The sequence below is a fragment of the Perissodus microlepis genome, chromosome 22 (assembly GCF_051167445.1).
Source record: "Perissodus microlepis isolate ML-2025 ecotype Zambia chromosome 22, ASM5116744v1, whole genome shotgun sequence".
Lineage (NCBI taxonomy): Eukaryota > Metazoa > Chordata > Actinopteri > Cichliformes > Cichlidae > Perissodus > Perissodus microlepis.
This window is the reverse complement of record NC_140481.1, coordinates 29,150,878-29,168,404: the sequence shown is the minus strand read 5'-3', so window position 1 is coordinate 29,168,404 and position 17,527 is coordinate 29,150,878. Positions and strand designations below refer to the sequence as shown.

The 17,527-nt window shown below is 43.0% G+C and overlaps 1 protein-coding gene across 1 annotated transcript; it reads right to left on the bottom strand.

The window, feature by feature from the left end:
* Positions 1–1,685: 1,685 nt before the first annotated feature.
* Positions 1,686–17,155, bottom strand: LOC146363446 (major histocompatibility complex class I-related protein 1-like). Its single transcript, XM_084919846.1, has 6 exons — positions 17,019–17,155; positions 11,895–12,161; positions 11,304–11,582; positions 10,922–11,224; positions 9,436–9,543; positions 1,686–2,819 (listed from the first exon to the last, which is right to left on the bottom strand). Exons 1-6 carry the CDS (start codon positions 17,065–17,067, stop codon positions 2,770–2,772), a joined length of 1,056 nt encoding a protein of 351 aa, XP_084775972.1. The 5' UTR covers positions 17,068–17,155; the 3' UTR covers positions 1,686–2,769.
* Between the last annotated feature and the right edge of the window lie 372 nt (positions 17,156–17,527).

The following is a 17,527-nucleotide window of genomic DNA, read 5'->3' as shown; positions in this document are numbered from 1 at the left end:
TTACCATTTCTTTTTGTTGCAACTGTAACCCACATAATTTCCTTAGGGATTATTAAAGTATTCTGATTCTGATTGTTTCAGGATGACCTGCCATTATCCAATGACACATCTGCTTACCTGTATCTTTTGCTCGTTTCTTCTCCTCTTCTTTTCTCTTTTTTCTAAACTGAGGACCTGATGGCTTTGAACTTTTCTTGTCCATCTTGGTTTTAATTTTGCACTCCAGTATGAACACCCATCCCCCAACCCGAGGATCACCACAACATAACCTAACAGACCTACACCTTCACACAACCCAGGATTCAGATCATGAATACATAATGGGCTTGGATTTACAACATTATGAATGAAATGTGCTTTATGTGGCAGCATAAAGCACATTTCTCCTTTCAACGTGTTGTGTGTGAGACTTTAAATCATCAAACTGTAAATTATAAATTTTAAATTGTTATTGATCCCTTTACCCCGAGTCCTAAAGTGTATGTTTATTTTCTTACTCTTCATATATTTATTGTTTGTTTACTTGCACTGCTGTAACTGGAGCCTCGTCATCTCGTCTCTCTATATACTGGACTGTATGTAGCAGAGATGACAATAAAGTTTACTTTGACTTCAGCAGCAAGCAGGCGCACCGAGGGCTCTCGCGTTCACTTTTCGCATATAGAATTTGGTTTTTTTTTTATTTTGTTTTATTTTGCGAGTTGGTTATTAGATGCTGCTCCAGCATCTAATAACCCTCTCCTCCCTGGAGAGGGAGGAGAGGGTTATTAGTTCTCCCTGTGCTTGCGGCACAGGGAGAACCCTCTCCTCCCTGTGCCGCAAGCAGCAGGCGCACCTCGCAAACAGATGGCGCCCTTACTCCATGCAAATGGGTGATAGAAAACCGATCGGTGCCTATGCCATTCCCAGTATGCGCTGGCATAACATTGGGGCAGCATGAGTACGAGCATTTTTTTTTCTTTTTTTTGCCGATACCCTTGATGCCGCCCCCACCACCACGATGCCGCCCCGGGCAACCGCCCGTGTCACCCGTATCAAAAACCGCTACTGATACTCCATGTGTTGTACATTTTTATGTATAAAATGTATATGTATGTATATTACATGTATTTTTCATCTATTGTATGTACCACCATCAAGAAGTCATAAGCAAAGAAAGACCACGCCATGGCACAACCGTTTTTTAAAACAAGCGTCAGTGTTTCAGAAAGCTTCATTTGGCCATCACTGGTTGGAGGGCAGGCAGGTGAGGCTCAGAGAGAATTTGAGAGTGAGGTAATAATCCAAGAGCAGCTGTAGCCAAAGGCAAGTGTTAAGAGTCCAGTAGAGCTGGCACAGGAAAACAAGGTAAGTAACACACTAGGAAACAGTAACATGGAAAATGGAAGCTAGTTAACAACTTGGAGTAGTTGACAAAGTGATGGTGAAGGAGGTCAACGTGGAGCTTAAATCTCTCAGCCTGATAGCTTTGAATCAGATCCAGGTACATGGAGCTGCTGGGGAGGTGGCAGCCCTGTCAAAAGGTGGAGACCAGAGAAGCTCAGGAACCTGGCGGAAATTTCTAGACACTCACCCAGATCATGACACTGTGAGTCTCTCTCTCTTTCAAGGACACACACACACAGAGCAGTTTAGAGTGAACTTTTCTTTAAAAAAATTAAACTTTATTAATACAAAAGCCCTAATAGGATAGTAACCTTTTTGTAGCACAAAGAAATGATGTAAAGTGTTGGATGTTCTAGATTTACATACATCATACTTTACTACATATAATGTAAGAACTGAAATAATACAAATAGAAATAAATAAACAGATAAAAGAAACACATCAACAAGAGGAGCCCATAGAGAATTTGTAGAGCTGATCTTGGAAAAGCAACATGTGTTTGGCACAATAATGCATTCAGATCATAATCCTGAAAACAAAAGCTGCCATACAGGACAGGATAATAATAATTTTTAAAATAGTTTTAGTGTAAAACTGGGACAAAATAATAGAATCTTTTGGGTTTGATGATTTATTTTTTCTAAATTTAGCCAAAATCACTGGAAGTAAAATTAACTTATGGAACTCCAAATGGTAAATGGCCTGTATTTGTATAGCGCTTTACTAGTCCCTAAGGACCCCAGAGCGCTTTACACATTCAGTCAACCACCCATTCACACACACATTCACACACTCCATATACAAACAAACAAATTCCACATACACATTTGTACCACCCTTGAGACATACTTCTACACATCCTAAGCAGGTAAAATAGTACATGTGTTTCAGCACATACATTTCAGTTGTTAAACAGTTCTTCTGGTTTGCATGTGATAGACATAAAGAAGAAAAAATGTTTTCAAAACTGAATGAGGAAGTGTTTCTGCATTCAATTATTCATTCATTACATGAAAAGACTATTCATGCAATGAATGAATTATTATAAAATTATTTTAATAAAGGGGACCATTAATTGAATGTTGACTACACAAAAGAGTAATTACATAAACATTTCAGAAAAGGTTACACCCCCAAATATAAATGAACCAAGAGAAATTATATTTTTGAAGTGATTCTATATCAATCTTTGAGCTTTATTTGAGGCACATTTATTACAGTTTATGCCATTAACATAAACAGCAAATAAACAGCACAAACCTTCTGTAATATGTTATCATGTTACCTTTTGGGAAATTAATCACTACTGTATATAACATGTATAACTTTAAATTGTGGAAGAACTGAAACAGCCAGAGTAAAGTCATACTGCCTGAAGGACGGTCACCTTTGTGGATTTAGTGTCTCAGACTGTTCAGAGTCATTGTCAGGAGCTGTAAGAACAAAAAGATAAAGCTGATATTTTCTACAGCCTGGGCCATTTATATGGATACACTGTAATAACATGGGAATAGTTGGTGATATTAAAGTCCTGTTTGTGGCACATTAGTATATGTGAGGGGGAAAACTCCTCAAGATGGGTGGTGACCATGGTGGTCAATTAGATGTCGGCCATCTTGGATACAACTTTTGTTTTTTCAATAGGAAGAGGGCCATGTGACACATCAAACTGATTGGTAATGTCACAAGAAAAACAATGGTGTGCTTGGTTTCAACGTAACTTTATTATTTCATGAGTTATTTACAAGTTTCTTGTCAGGGTCCCTGTGCCTACCCGGTCGGCTCAGTATGGCTACATATGTTTTTGTTTTCATTTTGTTCCTGCTCTCTTCCTCCCTCTCTTTCCCTCCTCCCTCTGCCTTGGCCCACGCACCTGGTCGCAATCACACACCTGTGGCTCATCACCTGAGGCTCATCACCTGAGAGTGTTCCAGTTCCTTTATAAGATGGCAGCTCTGTGTTTCTCGTCGCTGGACCATTGCCGACTCTCGTCAGTGTAACCCCAGCTCAGTTTACTCTCGTGTGTTTCTCAGCGATCTTCCTTTAGTAATCCGTTTGTGTCTCTGTGAGCAGATTCCCTGGACCAACCCCTGTGTTACCTGAGCGATCGAGTGTGCGAGGTATGGAGTAAGCTATCGTGTTTTCTGTGGAGTGTGAAGAGGAGCGTGAGACGTGGACGGAGTGTGTGTGGACTGTCAGCGTCTTTCCCCATTCGTGTGTGGACCCCCGGAGCCCGTCCTTCCCCTCACTTTGTAAATGGATCACCCAGTGTTGCTGTAATAAAGACTCTTGTGTTTTCAAATTCAGAGCCTGCGCGTGAGTCCATTCAGTCCCGTTGTGACAGAACGGTCCAGCCACGATGGACTCAGCAGGCTCGGCGTCACCCGCCCCAGCCCCGGTCTCATTGGAGGAGCTGTTGCAGCGACATGAGCAGATGTTGATGCGGCTCAGTGGAGACGTCGCCACTTTGTCTCTGGCTCTCGCCCAGCGGACCCCGTTAACCGACTCTCCGCCCCCACCAGCCCCTCCGGCAGACGAACCTACCCCGGGCACGAGTGCGCTCCAGCCCGCAAGCGCGGCCCAAACTCCTCCTATGGTCGTCGGGCATCAGCCTTCCTCCCCAGAGCTGTTTTATGGTGAGTTGGATAAGTGTGCAGGATTTCTCACACAACTCACATTTTTTTTTTGCCAGCAAATTCACTTATACCCTGGTGATGGAGATAAGATTTCTTTCTTTGTGCAAGAAAGAAATCTTATCTCTTGTGTTACGTGATCGCGCATTACAGTGGGCCCAGGCAGTGCTGCGATCCCACCCCAAAATCTCCTACCCGGGTTTTTTGTCTAAGTTTAAAAGCGTTTTTGACAAGGGATCCGAGGCTGCCGCTGCTGCTCAACGCCTGTTAAATCTTAAACAAGGTAGGCGTAGAATGTCGGATTATTCTGTCGATTTCTGGGTTTTGGCTGAGCAAACGGGGTGGGGGCAGGAAGCGCTGAAGAGTGCCTTGCTTAATAATATCTGTGAGGAATTGAAAGGCGAACTAATAATGCACGGGCGTTCATGGACTCACCAATGGGGGAGAGGAGAGCTAAACCCAGTGTTGCTCACGGTGGCGAGGAGAGCGAGGAAGGCGAGCAGCCCATGCAGCTGTGTCGCTCACGGCTAACGCCCGCGGAACATCAGCGACGCATGGTGTCTGCTGAGTGCCTGTATTGCGGCCGTAAGGGCCACTTCATTGCCACCTGTCCATCTCGACCAAAAGGGGGCGCCCACCCGTAATTAAGGGAGTACTGGTGGGCGACCTTTCTAGTAAAAGCTCCCTTCCGCGTTTAATGTTACCTGCCAAGCTAACTGTTCGCACCAAGGCCCATTCTGTGATGGCGTTAATTGACTCCGGCGCGGAACAGAACTCGATTCGGCCCTCGTGGAAGAATTAGGAGTTGTTCCAGACCCTCTACCTCATTGCCTACATGTCACTGATTTATCTGGACAGTGGCTTCCTGATATAACCCATGTCTCAGAGCCCGTGTCATTCACACTCTCCGGTAATCACACCGAGGTTCTAAGCCTATTCATGTTTAAAGCCCCTCAAACACCGCTTCTATTAGGTCATCCCTGGTTGCGACAGCATAACCCTCATATTGACTGGAAGTCAAAGTATGTGGTGGGCTGGGGAGTGGATTGTCACATGAATTGCCTCCGGGCGGCCACCCCACCCTCCGCGTCTCTTCTAAATGACCTGTCTGAGCCTCCCGATCTCACCTCTGTTCCACCTGTGTATCACGACTTAGCTGAAGTTTTTTGTAAAGATCGTGCACAATCGTTACCACCTCATCGGCCATATGACTTCCCACCAGTCACCTTTATAGCCTCTCCCAGCCTGAGAGAGAAGCCATGGAGAAGTACATCACGGACTCGCTGGCAGCAGGCATAATCCGGCCATCCTCTTCCCCTGTGTCAGCCGGCTTCTTCTTTGTAGAAAAGAAGGACAAGTCTCTCCGGCCCTGCATTGATTACCGCGGCCTTAATAATATCACGGTTAAGAACAAATACCCCCTACCGCTCCTTTCCTCAGCTTTTGAACTACTGCAAGGGGCAACAATCTTCAGTAAATTAGACCTCCATAACACCTACCATCTAGTCCGGATCAGAGAAGGCGATGAGTGGAAAACTGCCTTTAACACCCATCTGGGGCATTTTGAGTACCTGGTGATACCCTTTGGGCTGACTAACGCTCCAGCAGTTTTCCAGGCCCTCGTAAATGACGTCCTCCGGGACTTTATCAATCGGTGCGCGTTGATCTACTTGGACAACATCCTTATCTTCTCAAAAACAGTGGCTGAGCATGAGACATACGTCAGACAGATTCTGCAGCGTTTGCTAGAAAACAAACTGTTTGTGAAAGGTGAAAAATGTGACTTTCATGTGGACTGCATGGCTTTTCCTGGATAATAATATAGCGGGGAAATCTGAAACCCAGCGAAAGTCCAAACCGTACTTAACTGGCCCAAACCCCCGAACCGCCGACAGCTCCAGCGTTTTTTAGGCTTTGCCAACTTCTACCGCCGCTTCATCCGAGATTTTAGTAAACTCGCTCAGCCTTTAACCAGACTCGCTTCTCCAAAAGTATCTTTTCAGTGGCACCAATCAGCGCAGGGGGCCTTCCTATGTCTCAAAGAACGGTTTGCTACAGAGCCCATCCTCTGCCAACCTGACCTCAAACAACAGTTTGTTGTTGAAGTGGACGCATCAGATTTCGTGGTCGGAGCTGTGTTGTCCCAACGAAAGGAGGGTAAGCTCCACCCCTGCGCCTTTTTCTCTCACGGTCTGTCCCCGCCAGAGCGTAATTACGATGTTGGAGATCGGGAACTTCTGGCTATTAAACTGGCACTGGAGGAATGGAGACATTGGCTAGAGGGAGCTACTCAACCATTCATCGTGTGGACGGACCACAAAAACCTGGAGTATCTCCGAGCCGCGAAGCGACTCAATCCTCGGCAAGCAAGATGGGCACTCTTTTTCACGAGATTCAACTTTTCAATCACTTACAGGCCCGGGAGCCACAATGTGAATCCGGACACCCTCTCCCGACTGCTCTGAAGTGGAACCTGAACCAGGTCCGATTCTTCCAGCCTCCTGCTCCATTGGCACGGTGACCTGGGAAATAGAATCTCAGATTAATGAAGCTCAGAAAAAAGAACCAGATCCCGGAACCGGGCTCCCAGGTCAGTTGTTTGTGCCCTCCTCTGTTTGTTCTCAGGTACTGCAATGGGCACACGCCGCCCAGTTCACTTGCCACCCCGGGGGTACGCCGAACCATACAATTCCTCCAGCGTTACTTCTGGTGGCCCACTTTGGCTCGGGATGCACTGGAATACGTCACTGCCTGCACAACCTGCCCGTAACAAGTTGTCTCCCTCTGGATTGCTGCAACCGCTACCCAATCCGAGACAGCCTTGGTCCCACGTAGCCTTGGATTTTGTCACCGGATTACCAGCTTCAAAAGGTAACACAGTCATTCTAACCATTGTTGACAGGTTTTCTAAAGCTGTCCATTTTGTTGCCTTGCCCGAGCTGCCTACGGCCCTGGAAACTGCTCACCTCCTCACCACGCATGTATTCCGCCTCCATGGTATTCCAGAGGACATCGTGTCGGACCGTGGCCCTCAGCTCACTTCACGGGTCTGGAGGGAGTTTTGCTCCGCCCTCGGTGCAAAGGTTAGTCTGTCCTCTGGCTTCCACCCACAGACTAACGGGCAAGCTGAGCGGGCAAACCAAGAGCTGGAGGCTGCGCTGTGGTGTGTGGCGTCCACAAATCAAACAACCTGGAGTGAGCACCTACCATGGGTTGAGTACGCCCACAATTGCCTGACTTCCTCGGCCACTGGAGTTTCACCTTTTGAGGCGCCATTAGGATTCCAGCCTCCGCTCTTTCCAGTCATTGAGGGGGACCTCTCTGTGAAGTTCGTCCAACACCACCTGCGCAGATGTCGCCGGGTGTGGAGAGCCACCCGAGCTGCCCTCCTCCGGACAAAGGAACATAACAAACAGCTCGCGGACTGCCATCGGACACCAGCTCCTAAGTATGCGGTCGGACAAAAGGTATGGCTGTCCACCCACTATGTGCCCATCCGGGCTGAGTCGAAGAACCTCATGCCGGCTTTTTTTGGGCCATTTGAGATCAGTGCACTTGTGAACCCTGTGTCTGTTCAGTTGAAACTTCCACGGAACATGCATGTCCACGATGTCTTTCATGTCTCCCAGATTAAGCCCGTGCTCTCCAGTCCTTTGTGCCCTCCTTCCAGGCCTCCGCCTCCCGCCCGTGTCATTGATGGACTGTCGGCGTATGACGTCTCACGCATTATGGACTCCCGGCGCCGGGGGAGGGGGATCAAGTATTTGGTCGATTGGGAGGGTACGGGCCGGAGGAAAGCTCCTGGGTGCCTTGATTGGCTGTTTTGGATCGGCACATGCTCCGTGACTTCCATCGCCGGCACCCTGGTAAGCCTGGTGGGTCGCCGGGAGGCTCCCTTTGACGGGGGGGGGGGTACTGTCAGGGTCCCTGTGCCTACCCGGTCGGCTCAGTATGGCTACATATGTTTTGATGAGGCAAACTTTTATGTGAATGGTGAAGTTAACAACCAAAACCACAGCTATTGGTCTGACACTAACCCACATTGGTGTGGTATATGGGGTACATTCTTCATCAATGGAAACCTCAAGGCCACTGGATATTTGAAATTGTTACATGATGATGTGTTTCCCTCTTTATGCACTGAAGCTGGCACGTTCCCTGAGTTTTTCCAGCAAGATGGTGCACCACCACATTATGGGTGCCAGGTCCGAGCACTCCTAGATGAACAGTTTCCTGGAAAGTGGATTGGTTGTCGTGGGCCAGTTGAATGGCCCCCAAGGTCTCCCGATCTGGCCCCCTTAGACTTTTATCTTTGGGGTCATCTGAAGGCAATTGTCTATGGTGTGAAGATACGAGATGTGCAGCACCTGAAACTACTGATACTGGATGCCTGTGCAGGCATTTCTCCTGCGGTGTTGCTATCAGTGTGTGAAGAGTGGGAGAAGAGGGTTGCGTTGACAATCCAACACAATGGGCAGCACATTAAACACATTTTATAAGTGGTCAGAAACTTGTAAATAACTCATGAAAGAATAAAGTTACGTTGAAACCAAGAAAACCATTGTTTTTCTTGTGACATTATCAATAAGTTTGATGTGTCACATGGCCCTCTTCCTATTGAAAAAACAAAAGTTGTATCCAAGATGGCCGACTTCTAAATGGTCACTACTCATCTTCAGGAGTTTGCCCCCTCACGTATACTAATGTGCCACAAACAGGACTTTAATATCACCAACCATTCCCATTTTATTACGGTGTATCCATATAAATGGCCCAGCCTGTATAATGTATAGTGAAGGTTGATTTTTTGTTAGTAAACACACTCCAACTCTCTAGATAAACATAAAACAAAGTGTCAGGCAAGCTAGAAGATAAATAGGGAAGTCACATTATCAAGAAGCTATAACTACAACAGAATCACATGCTATAGAGATTTTGGTGGAACATGAGGGGAAAGTACCACTGAGAAAAGAAATGCTACTGCAACAATCACGAATTGTTGATTTTTTTTAAACTTACAAACCCCGAAATCATTACCAGACACATGACTGAAGGTCACATGACACCATAAAAACAAGTTTTAGCTTCCTGTGATGCTTAATGTTTTAGGGAGTAGTGATGAATGCTCGCATTAATATGTTCTACGCTGTTCCACATGAGCAAAATCTTTTCCCAAAATGTAGTTCACAGCTAGAGAGTTCAAAAGTCTGTGTTATGAAAACAGCTACAAAGATTGGCAGTGCTGTACTTATCTATTACACAGATGCTTCTCACATCATCAGTTTACTGTCATATAATAATCTCTCTGTGGCTCTTATTTCACACTGTGGGTGTTTGGAATTCATGTTAAATGTGTCAGTATTGATTAAAACACAAATTCAAAAATTAAAATCAACATTTCTCCAACAGATCTCACCTTTCTTTCTTTTGTAAGTGACAAACACCACAGCTGCCCCAACTGCAACAGCTGCAATGAGGACGATAGCTAGAACAACCGCTGTAACAGGGATATCAGTGGGCTTCTCTGTTGAACAAAACATGGAAACACTTTATTATACAGGTCACAGATGAATGAGATTACTAAAGAACAAGTGAGGAATGACTCAGTAGGGACCTGATAGTCGATGAATCTGACATATTTGATTGAAATAAGATGCAACACAAAACCATTAATACTCAGTTAATACTCCAATGTTAGATATTTGTCTTGAAGATAAAAGACTGAAGATAAAAACACTGAAGATAAAAATACTACATATAGTATTTTATTACTTTTAGCTTACTTCAGTTATGTACCATTTGTGTTCCATTTTAAGTCATCTTACTGATTTATTAGCAATTATTTCTTTATGAATTGCTAAGAGAATTTATGTGTCAGGGTCTGGGTCTGTGACCCAGCATTTTGAGTTCATTTTGGATTTTTGGATTTCTCATATTATATTGAATATATCCTTAGTTCTTGTGTTCCCATTATTAGTTAGGATTTAGTTGAGTTTCATTCTACTTTTGTTTCTTCTATAATTTCTGAGTCATTAGTGTTTCAGTGTTGTTTTATTTTGAAAGTCTGGTGTTTCCATGTTCAATATGCTTAGTTTTACTCTTCCCCTGTGGTGTCATTATGTTCATTAGTGTCAGCTGTTTCCTCACATGTTTCCACTTCCTACTGTGTTTATTTATTCTGTGTGTTTCATTCATTCTTTGTCAGGTTGTCTGTGTTACCTCCCACCACGTCTCATCAGGCTTCCAGGATTTTTATGACGTTGTTCAGGGCATGTTCATGTTTCTAATTCATGTTTCTTAGTCTCATAGTTTCGCTCATGCTTCTCTTCAAAATCATGCTCATAGTTGTTATAGGCATTCCTAGTTTTTCCAGTTTAGGTTTTAATTTGGTTTTTGCCACTTTTCTTGTTGCTTTGTTTATGTATTCATATAAACAGCTGTAATAAAGGCTTGCAGTTTTTTTTAAAACACACTTCTGTCTCCTTCCATGTCTGCATTTGGGCCACTATTCTCTCAACACACAGTCAGCTCCAGCTTGATTGATTAGTGAATGTAAATATGGCAATGGTCAGCTTATCCAGCATCATCTCAAGTAATGTAAAACAATTACACCGTAATAAAGAAATCGTAACAATCACTTGATCATATATGGGATTCTGTATGTGACAAACGGCTTTAAACATAGCTTTAAGAAACCTCCAGCAGAGAACATTAGACAAGAGATGTTGAAGATGGAACTGCCAGCCAGGAAGAAAAGAGGAAGAATACAGAGAAGATTCACTGGTGTTTGAAGAAGGATATGCAGAAGGTTGGTGTGAGAGAGTAGTTACAGAGTACTCACTTTTTTAAATAAATAACTACTCTGTAAAATTATTCATAACTGTTACAGGATCCAGACTTACCCCAGTTGGTCCTGATCGCTGCTTTGTCCAGTTTGGTGACGATGTACTCGTTCACACCGGAGAGCTGAAACACACAGTCGTACCTCTGCCAGTCTTCAGGTGTGACTGATGAAAGTTTCAGATCAACACTCATCTGGAAGGTCCCATCATTGTTGGGGAGGATCTCTCCAGGATTCACACCTTCAGGAGTCTCCTCTCCATCTTTCCTCCAGAACATCACGGCTCTGTCAGGATAGAAACCTGTAGAGTGGCAGCTGACTGGTGAGGAGGAAGACTTCTGGAGGAGAGACACTGATGGAAGAACTGAAAAAAGAAAAGTGTTACCTTCTCTTTGAATTGTCATATAAATTTCATTTTTCTACATCAGATTCTGTCATTCTACCTGCTGTCTGCAAAAGATTCTTCCCATACTGCACATACTTCTTCAAAAACTCAGGGCATTCGTGGACATAAAAGTTTTTGTTGTATTCTAATCGGTCTTTTTCACCATCCCATCTCAGTTTGGTGATGACAGCCTGTGGTTTTAGAGCAATCCATGTCAGTCTCTGCAGGTCCAGTGCAAGAAAATCTTCTCCATCATAACCATATTGATTGAACCCATTAACCTCTCCTGTCTCATCATCCCATTCACAGCCATCCAACTTTTGCAAAATATGAACACCTGAAAAAAATACACAATAACAATAACTACAAAAAAACAGTGAGATGTCAGCATTACATGCAGAAAAAATAGAGGGTCATACAGTTACTGGCACAAAAAACAGTCACAGTCATTTTCCCCTGCTTTTTTCACTGTTCTTCTTTTATTTTCTTTTTTTCTCTCCACTTGTGTGTAAAGTAGCACATCACATGATCGTACTTTACATTTTATATCTACCATATCTAACCTAATTTTAAAAACTTTTGGTTTTCTATTTTAAACCAAACCACAATAATAATAAATTCTGCAGCAACAAATGAAACAAATTCATACCCCCAGTTTGGTTGAAACGTTTCCTCAAATTCTCAATGTAATGTTTGAATAAGTGTTGGACATGCAAAGAGCAAGCAGTGTACCACTCCAGGTGCTGAGGATCATCCTTCACGAGTTTTTTCATCCATTCTGTTTTGGGTTCTGGTCTCCCTGTCTTGCTATCATAGTAACCTCCCTGGACTTCATCAACAAGTCCAACCACCACAAACTCCGGGATACTCTGGACTCCAGATGTTTGAGTGAAGAAAAACTTCAAGGAGTGTTTCACTGTAACAATGATGAGATTTTGAATTAGATGGCATTGCTATTATATAGACTACTTTCTTACAAGACTGTCAGCATTTTATTCAAGGATTTATATGTTTTTTCATTAACCCTTTAAGTAACTTCCATGTTAAAAAAATTATTTCCAAAATGAAAGTTTTACTGATATCACAGACAGTACGCTAAAATTGTTTGGTGTACTTCAATGTAACCTGAATGCACTTGTTAGGCTTTCAATCAAGAGAAAGTTTATATTTAAGAATTTTTTTTGCTAACTAGTTAGACATAAACATTTTCAACAAAAAGACTGACAAAAAAACCTGCTTTCTCAGCAACATTTCAAACTGCTTAGTTACTGTATTGTTGGTGGAGACTGAGGTAACCCTCCCTGGGTTTATGATGCTGGAATTAAGGACAACAAAGTGATTATTCTAACTGTTCACCACGCAATAAACGAGAGAGGATTTTTATGTAAATAAGCGTAAATAGCTTAAAGTGTTTCAGTCTTTTAAAAAATTCAATATTGTGTATAATATAGAGTACCCTATGATTCAACTCAAACAGGCTGGCGAAGGCAAGTGTTTATCCTCATTTTAACTTATTTAAGTGAAAGTTAATTAAGTTATTTATTAAGTAACCAGGTTAGTATGATTTGCCCACATCCAGTAACCTTCAAACTTCAGGGTACATTCCCTATAAGGTTACTTTTTTAGAAGGTTCCTAGAACGTACTGACCTTAAGAGAACCTTCTGGGAATATTACCTGGAGGGCTCCTAAACATTTCATTCTGGAAGGCTGTGGTGTGAGTTAATGTCATATTTATCATGTTAACATTAATAAAAATGAATTTCAAATAATGATCTTTCAGTGTGATGATGCTGTCCGTACATAGAAAGTCTGTATATATAACTCTAACTTCAACAGATGTCTTTATAGTATTCATGATGTCCCAGCCATAATACTACTATTATATTAGAATAATCTGTGCTATATGCTTTCATCTCCATCGAGAGGATTACCAACTGCAAGGGACCAGTCACCTGAAACTCTCACTGAAACAGTCAAAGTTGAATTATAGACATAATAGAAAACCTTAGACAACAACAGTAGTGTCCGAATAATTTTTAACTTTTACATTTATTTTACAGTCTGTGGAAAAATAGAAAATAATAGACATTCATCATGGCAGACATTTTGTCTCAGTTCCTTTACCCCAGTAGCCCACAATAGCACAGCGGTTAGATTGGCAGTAGGACTGAGCTCAGCTCACTCACTTTCACCTTTCATTTCAGAGTTAAGAAATAGTGCTTTTCTTTCAGACAGTGAGAGAAAAAATTAAATAAAATAGAAGTAATGTTTCTAACTTATTGAGTGGGCAGCCTTCAAATCTCCTGTCTTTATATGTTTAAAACACACACAAAGACACACAAAACAGACACTAGAAGCAGAGGTGATCAGCTACATCAGCAAGTGCATTGATGATGTCACTGACTGAAAGACAATCATAACACACTCCAACCAGAAACCGTGGACGACCACAGAAGTGCGCGAGCTGCTAATAATTCAAAACTCCACCTTCAGAGCAGGTGACAAGGCGGCGCTGGGAACAGCGAGGGCCAGACTGTCTCGTGCCATGAAAGCAGCGAAGCCCAGGCATGGCAAAAGAATCCACAGCCACTTCCAGGACAGCGGTGACACGGCACATGTGGCAGGGCATCCAGCCTATCACCAACTACAGGAAGACAACATCTGCCCTCGATGGTAACGCCTCCATACCAGATGCGCTGAACAACTTCTATGCACGATTTGACGCTCAGAATGATGTGCTGGTGAGGAAGTACACCCCTGTCACAACGACCAGGTTCTGTGTTTGACCTCTGCTGATGTGAGGAAAACTCTTTGCAGAGTTAACCCATGGAAAGCTGCTGGTCCAGACAACGTTCCTGGTAGAGTGCTCAGGGAATGTGCAGACCAGCTGACAGATGTCCTCACCGACATCTTCAACCTCTCCCTGAGCACTGCTGTTGTCCCAACCTGCCTCAAGACCACCACCATTATTACCGTGCCAAAGAAGTCCCGAGTGTCCTGCCTCAATGACTACTGTCCTGTTGCACTCACACCCATCATGATGAAATTCTTCGAGAGGCTCATTATGAGGCACATTAAGACCCTGCTGCCACCCACACTGGACCCACTGCAGTTGGCCTATCGCCCCAACCGGTTAACAGACGACGCCATCACCTTACATCTTGCCCTTATCCACCTGGACAATAAGGACACATATGTACAAATGCTGTTCATAGACTTCAGTTCGGCATTCAACACAATCATTCCTCAGCAACTGATTGGAAAACTGACCCTGCTGGGCCTGAACATCTCCCCCTGCATCCTGGACGGAGAGGCCTCAGACAGTCCGGATTGGCAACAGCATCTCCAACACCATCACACTGACCACTGGATCCCCCCAGGGCTGTGTGCTCAGCCCACTGCTGTTCACTCTGCTCTACAGTTCAAACCATATCATCAAGTTCACCGATGACATGACTGTGGTGGGTCTCATCAGCAAGAATGACGAGTCAGCATACAGAGAGGAGGTGCAACAGCTAACGGACTAGTGTAGAGTCAACAACCTGTCTCTGGACGTGGACAAAAACAAAAGAGATGATTGTTGACTTCAGGAGAGCACAGAGAGATCACTGCCCACTTAACATCAATGGATCCTCTGTGGAGGTCGTCAAGAGCACCAAATTCCTTAGTGTCCACCTGGCGGAGAACCTCTTTTGGTACCTCAACACCAACTCCATAACCAAGAAGATCCAGCAGCATCTCTACTTCCTGCAGAAGTTGAGGAAAGCCCATCTGCCATCATCCATTCTTACCACCTTCTACAGAGGGACTATCGAGAGTATCCTGAGCAGCTGCATCACTGTCTAGTATGGTAACTGCACCGTATTGGAGTGCAATACCCTACAACGGATAGTGAGAGCAGCTAAGAAGATCATTGGAGCCCCTCTTCCCTCCATCACGGACACTTATAGCACTCGCTCCATCCGCAAAGCCACCAGCATTGTGGAAGACCCCACACACCCCTCACACACACTACGGGCCCTCGCTACCAGACTACAGAACAGTTTCTTCCCCCAAGCCGTCAGACTCCTAAACACTCAGTGATTAGACTGGCACACACACACACACACATGCACACCTTCATACACGTCACTACCAAACACTTATTTGCAGTATATCATGCTCATACACACACACACACGCATGCACACAAACACACACACATGCAGACACTCTTACAGACGCCAAGTTACTTTTGCACAATACTCAGCATTTTGCACATTTCCATTGCACTGTGTTGTGTCTGCATCGTCCTGTTCTGTCTAGTGTTGCACTGTCTTGTCTTGTTTATTTTTGCAATTTTTTGCACATTGCACTTTTACATAGTCTTGTGTTTGTCCATTATATGTCATGTGTAGCACCAGCATCTCAGAGGAACGTTGTCTCATTTCACTCTGTACTGAACAATGGTTGAAATGACAATAAAAGCCACTTGACTTGCCGTCAGAGCAAGATACATACACACACACATTCCAGTCACTCACAAAGAGACACACTCAAGCAGAAAACATTAAAAATTAAAAAGTCTATATTTAAAGTCTGCTGATCAGACCAGTAGCCTCTCTCGGTAGGGAGAGCTCCCAGGTAGGTGTCTTCCTGTAATAGGAAGCTGCTCAAAACAGCTTGTATAATATTCAGAAGCTGTAAAAGAAAGTTTGGTTTTTTTTTTGTTTTGTTTTTTTTATCAAGGTATGAATGTGCAATAGTGATCTTAAGCATATTTGCACAATTAAAATTGCCATTGTAGCAAGGACCACCACTATCTTCACACCAGGGAGCAGATTCACACTTCATGTTTTGAGGCCAATTTACACAATTTTGCTCTACTGTTTAAAATAAACTGCCATAGGTTTAACCCTGTCTATGAAGATGGATTTAAGAAATAAGTGTTTAAGGTTGAAGTTTTTAGAGCACGTTTGGCGTCATCTTGTGTCAATACAGAACATGACATTATTGGGTTGGTTACTGCTAATAGACTCAATGGAAAACAAGGACTGCCCTTTACAAGCAGAACAAATGACGTTTTTTCATCCTTTTTACGCTTTCCTATTAGTTTGCAGGTTGTTGCGTTTGAGTTCTTTATCTGCTTATTACAGAAACCTCTATTGCACTTAGCGTTTGAAAGAACCTAGGAAACAGTGGAGAAAGTTCCTTGATTTTTTGCTGGAATAGTCTCAATGTATCAGCCCGTTCTCAAGTGTTGGCAGTTATCTACAAAATGACTATGACTGCTACCCTGTCATAAGGTATAAGATATCATGGAATCTTGACAAGAATCATTTTATTAATTAAAAAAAAATTACTTAAAACTTTCGCGTCTAAGATTTTAAACATGACGAATATGCGACAAGAAACAGTTTCTTACAAAAGATTGACAGTTTGACAAACATTAATATGAAAACCGATCAAACTAACACCAGTAATAGTCTCGAATATTAGCGACGATGTAGTGTGGCAGTTTGTTTATAGCCATAAATTTACCAAAACGTTACAATTAAAGAGAGAGAGAGAGAGAGAGCGACGGATCCGTTCAAATTTAAACCTTCTTTATCTTTTTATTTTTTTGATTGATTTATGGTCCGTGATTTATGAAAGCAAATGTAGAACATAGAACCGTTCACGGTCTGTCTTCTCTCAATAAATACTCATTTTCATTCAGTTGTAAAAGTGAAACTAAAGACACAAAATCCAAAGTATCCAAAGAAAATATGAAGAATGTGGAAATGATCTTACCTGATGAGGAAAACGGACAGAAGAAAAGCAACAATAAGAACCTCCCCATCGTAACTTCATTTGAATTATAGCTATAGGACCAAAGCAGTGGGCTATTTCAGCCTAGGGTTTCATTCAGGTTAAAGAGGTGGCGTTGATGTATCATCCCGAATAGCATGTGAAACATCACATCCCGTCCTCGAGACAAAATTATGACGCGCGCCAGGGAAGTTAACTTGTGTGTTTCTCCTACAGTGCCTGATGTGCGGTCAAGAACCCCCGTTTAAATTTTCTGCGCAGCAAGTCCATTTAGAAAACACTAGTGCTTTATTGAAAATGAAAGTTTTATGTTAGAGTAAATTAAATATTTTTTCCCTTTAATACTTTAAAGGGAAATATTTTTAATGATCTAAAATAATAACATAAATACAACATCGATTTTAAAAGAAAAATGCTGTCTTAAACATGAATTAAAACAGAATGTAATGATTTTCAAATCTCATATAACCATATTTTATTCACAACCGAAG